We start from the raw sequence: 3,899 nt of genomic DNA on the forward strand, positions 1-3,899 counted from the left end.
CTCCTTAGAGAACCGCCACCACCATTTAAACAGTAAGGCCGAATTGCGGACCATCGCATCACCCACCCCTAATCCTCCTAGCTTCTTTGGTGCCTGTACCAGCTCCCACTTCACAAGGGCTATGCCAGGTCGACCATCATCCTTCCCCCAAAAGAACCTCCTCTGTAAGGATATAATTCTTCGAGCAACCGCGTTAGGCATCTTGTACAGACTCAGGTAGTAAACATGCAAACTGTTGATTACCGACTTAATAAGTACCAACTTACCAGCCTTACTAAGTATCTTTGCTTTCCACAAGCTGAGCTTCTCTTCCACCTTATCTATAACCGGTTTCCATGTTTTAACCAATCTCGGATTTGCTCCTAGGCTGATGCCAAGGTACCTTACCGGTAAAGCTGCCTCTTGACATCCTAGTAGCTGGCACATCCGATTAACCCACTCATGACTGCAGTTCACGAGTATCAAATTAGACTTCTCAAAGTTAATGCTCAACCCAGACATCATTTCAAAGCACCTCAGAAGCCTCTTATAGTTCCTTAGCGTCCCCTCCTCCGGTGGATAGTGTCATCAGCAAATTGTAAGTGTGATAACTCTATATTATCCCTACCAACTAAGAGTGGAGATATCCGACCATTTCTTACTGCCTCCCCGATCATCCTGTTGAGTACATCCACCACCAGAACAAACAAGAACGGCGATAATGGGTCGCCTTGACGTAGCCCCCTCTCCATTTTGAACGGTTTCGATGGTGAACCATTGACCAGAATAGAGATAGAAGCCAAAGTAACACACTCCCTAACCCACGCCCTCCATTTTCTATCGAAGCCCATCACAGTGTCAACAAAGCACCATTTAACACATATTAATTTATTTAACAAAATAAAAAGGTTAAAACTTAGAAACTGATTTACAGATTAAAATTTGTTAAAAATAAATTATTTGACTAAAATTTGTTTAAAAGACTTGAGTCTTAATTTAATTATTCTTATTGAATCTATAAATCCCTCACTCAATTAACTTTTATGGGTTGATGTTCCAATTTGTAGATCATTGGAAAAAACACTACACAGAGAGTCACTCAAAGAAGACAATCAGCATCACCTGCTTCGCTGGGAGCTGCACCCCGGTTCAAATACTCATGTTAGTAGTAGTAGTGTTTTCTACTGTCTGGTGAGTAAGTGGGTGTGTTATGTAATGTATAAAACCAAAAAAAAAAAAAAAAAAAGACGATCAGCGAAAAGAGAACCAAAAAGAGAGAAGAAAGTTTTGAGTTTTGACCGCTTATTTTCCGTTTGCGTGTCGCATATTCCGTTGACGTGTCCCTCTTCATCCTTCGATTCCCTTCTCACACTGTTTATCTTCCGTTTTCCTCTTTCCTTCTCATCACTTCACAATACTCAATTACTCATTCCTACTCATTCGTTCCTTTGCCCCTCTTCTCTTCTCACTTGATCCAAATCTCCCTCTTTTTCGTCTTCTTCACTTTAATATTAATCTATTCCTTCTTCCGTATGCGTCTTCTCTCAAGAAATTAATTTTGACAACTCAATTTTCCTCATCCCTTCTTCTCCTTTCTCCCAATGTTAACGCCAATTGAAAACCCCATTTTTTCCCATCCCAAAAAGCTGAATCCTTTTCTCTCCATTTCCATCATCATCAGATATCCGTAATTTCAATTTTTGGGTTTTTCTCTGGTTCCGGTAAGCAAAGTTCGAAACTTTACCTTGTTTTATTGGGCCCCCAGATTTTATTTTAGTTTTTCAATTTGTTTGCATATTTTTAAGGTTTCGTTTGTTATGGATATTAGAGGGGAAGGGATTTTCCCTGATGAGGTGGTTATTCAGATTCTTGCTAGGTTACCTGTGAAGCCGCTTCTTAGGTGCAAAACAGTGTGTAAGCTTTGGTATAAATTGTTATTTGATAAGTATTTCATTCAAGTTTACAATGAGGTGTCAAGGAAGAACCCTATGATCCTTGTTGAGATTTCAGACTCATCATCAGTCTCCAAGTCTAGTTTGATCTGTGTTGATAATTTGAGGGGTGTATCTGAATTCTCACTAGACTTCTTGAATGATAGAGTTAAGGTTAGAGCATCTTGCAATGGCTTGTTGTGTTGCTCTAGTATCCCTGATAAGGGTGTGTTCTATGTCTGCAATCCTGTCACTAGGGAATTTAGGTTGCTTCCCAAGAGTAGGGAACGGCCTGTGACGAGGTTTTATCCGGACGGAGAAGCGACTTTGGTTGGCTTGGCTTGTGATTCTATGTATCAGAAGTTTAATGTTGTCTTGGCCGGTTGCCATCGCACTTTTGGCCATAGGCCTGATGGGAGTTTCATATGTTTGGTGTTCGATTCGGAGATGAACAAGTGGAGGAAGTTCATTTCCTTTCAAGATGACCATTTTACTCACATGAATAAGAACCAAGTTGTTTATGTCAATAATGCTCTTCATTGGTTGACGGCTAGCGCGACTTACATACTTGTGCTTGATTTGAGTTGTGATGTTTGGAGGAAGATGCCGTTGCCATATGAATTGAGTTACAGGGTGGGGAATAGGATTTATCTCTTGGACTTTGATGGCAGCTTGTCAGTTATTCAAATTTCGGAAGCATGGATGAACATATGGGTGCTAAAAGATTACTGGAAGGATGAATGGTGTTTGGTGGATAAGGTAAGTCTGAGGTGTATCAGAGGAATGGTGCCGGGCATTTTCCCTATAAGCCAGACGGGCGAATACGTCTTTCTTGCGACTCATAAGCAGGTTTTGGTTTATCATCGCAGGACTCAGGTTTGGAAAGAAATGTACTCTGTGAAGTATAGCTCAACACTGCCATTGTGGTTTTCGGCACATGCTTATCGCAGCACGATGTTCTCATGTAACTGAGGCACGGCGGTTAGTGAATACGATAGATAAGTTCTGTACATACATTTCTAGTTGCAAAGTTGTTTACACTCATTTTAGCCGATTTTATTTGCTGAAGATGTTTTACATTTCAGGTACAGCCTTATTATTTTTAGAACAGTGATTTTGGATCTGTTAAAATCATAGCACAATGTTCTTGTGTAGCTTGTAGGTGTTGCTACTTTCATTGAGTAAATTTTGTACATATATTTCTAGTTGCAAGTATCTGATACTCATATTTATTCTAAAACTATTATACTGTTTGTAATTGCAGCTCTACTAATATTTGAATACCATCTAATTGATTGTTTTTTCTTTTTTTTTTCACTGCAAAGCTGAAAACTGTGGTGATATTTCTCTATCAAATAAATACTGAAGTAGATTTTTTAAATGTGATAGAATTATTATTAGTCAGTTGACTCAGTTATTTATTGTTTGTACTAATTTTGTGTTATCTGATTATCATCTCAAGTTATTTATTATCAAAGACTTGCTCCTGCAAATATTCATGTCATGGTTTTGTCAAAAATGGTTTGTGCAAATCATTATGTTATATAACATGCACATGCATACTGAAAAAAGAAAATCATATCATAACAATTGTGTTAACATTCTTACTTTTGAAACTATTGTCGTAATCAATCATGACAAAGCCAAGTGTTGTTTGTTACACTAAATTCTTCAATATGATAACAATATTCCCATTTGTTCGCTACTTATCCCTCCAATAATGTGTTTGATTTGGCCATGTGGGCTAGATTTTTTTAATAAATTAATTGAAATCCAATTATTGTTGTATAACATTAACTTAAAGATATCATTTACATTTATTTTATTTTATTCATTGACCATATGCAAAATAAATACATTGAAATGATAGACTTATTTTGTATGATGTATATTTTAACCTTTGGGCCTATCTTCTTGCAAAAATTGTACACCAAATGACACAAACAACTTAAAAGGAAAACCTACGGTAGACAATTACAAAAAAAAGAG

At 37.5% G+C, this 3,899-nt stretch overlaps 1 protein-coding gene across 1 annotated transcript; it reads left to right on the plus strand.

Moving 5' to 3' along the window:
- Nucleotides 1-1,385: 1,385 nt before the first annotated feature.
- LOC107638878 (F-box family protein) lies at nt 1,386-3,215 on the plus strand. Its single transcript, XM_088485495.1, has 2 exons — nt 1,386-1,700; nt 1,785-3,215. Exon 2 carries the CDS (start codon nt 1,797-1,799, stop codon nt 2,880-2,882), a length of 1,086 nt encoding a protein of 361 aa, XP_088341621.1. The 5' UTR covers nt 1,386-1,700; nt 1,785-1,796; the 3' UTR covers nt 2,883-3,215.
- Nucleotides 3,216-3,899: the final 684 nt, after the last annotated feature.

Source organism: Arachis ipaensis, chromosome B4 (assembly GCF_059453495.1).
Source record: "Arachis ipaensis isolate K30076 ecotype BB chromosome B4, ASM5945349v1, whole genome shotgun sequence".
Taxonomy (NCBI): domain Eukaryota; kingdom Viridiplantae; phylum Streptophyta; class Magnoliopsida; order Fabales; family Fabaceae; genus Arachis; species Arachis ipaensis.

What these genes read in the sequence shown, in the direction of transcription:
- LOC107638878 (XM_088485495.1), top strand. Translation starts at nt 1,797, where the DNA reads ATGGATATTAGAGGGGAAGGGATTTTCCCTGATGAGGTGGTTATTCAG.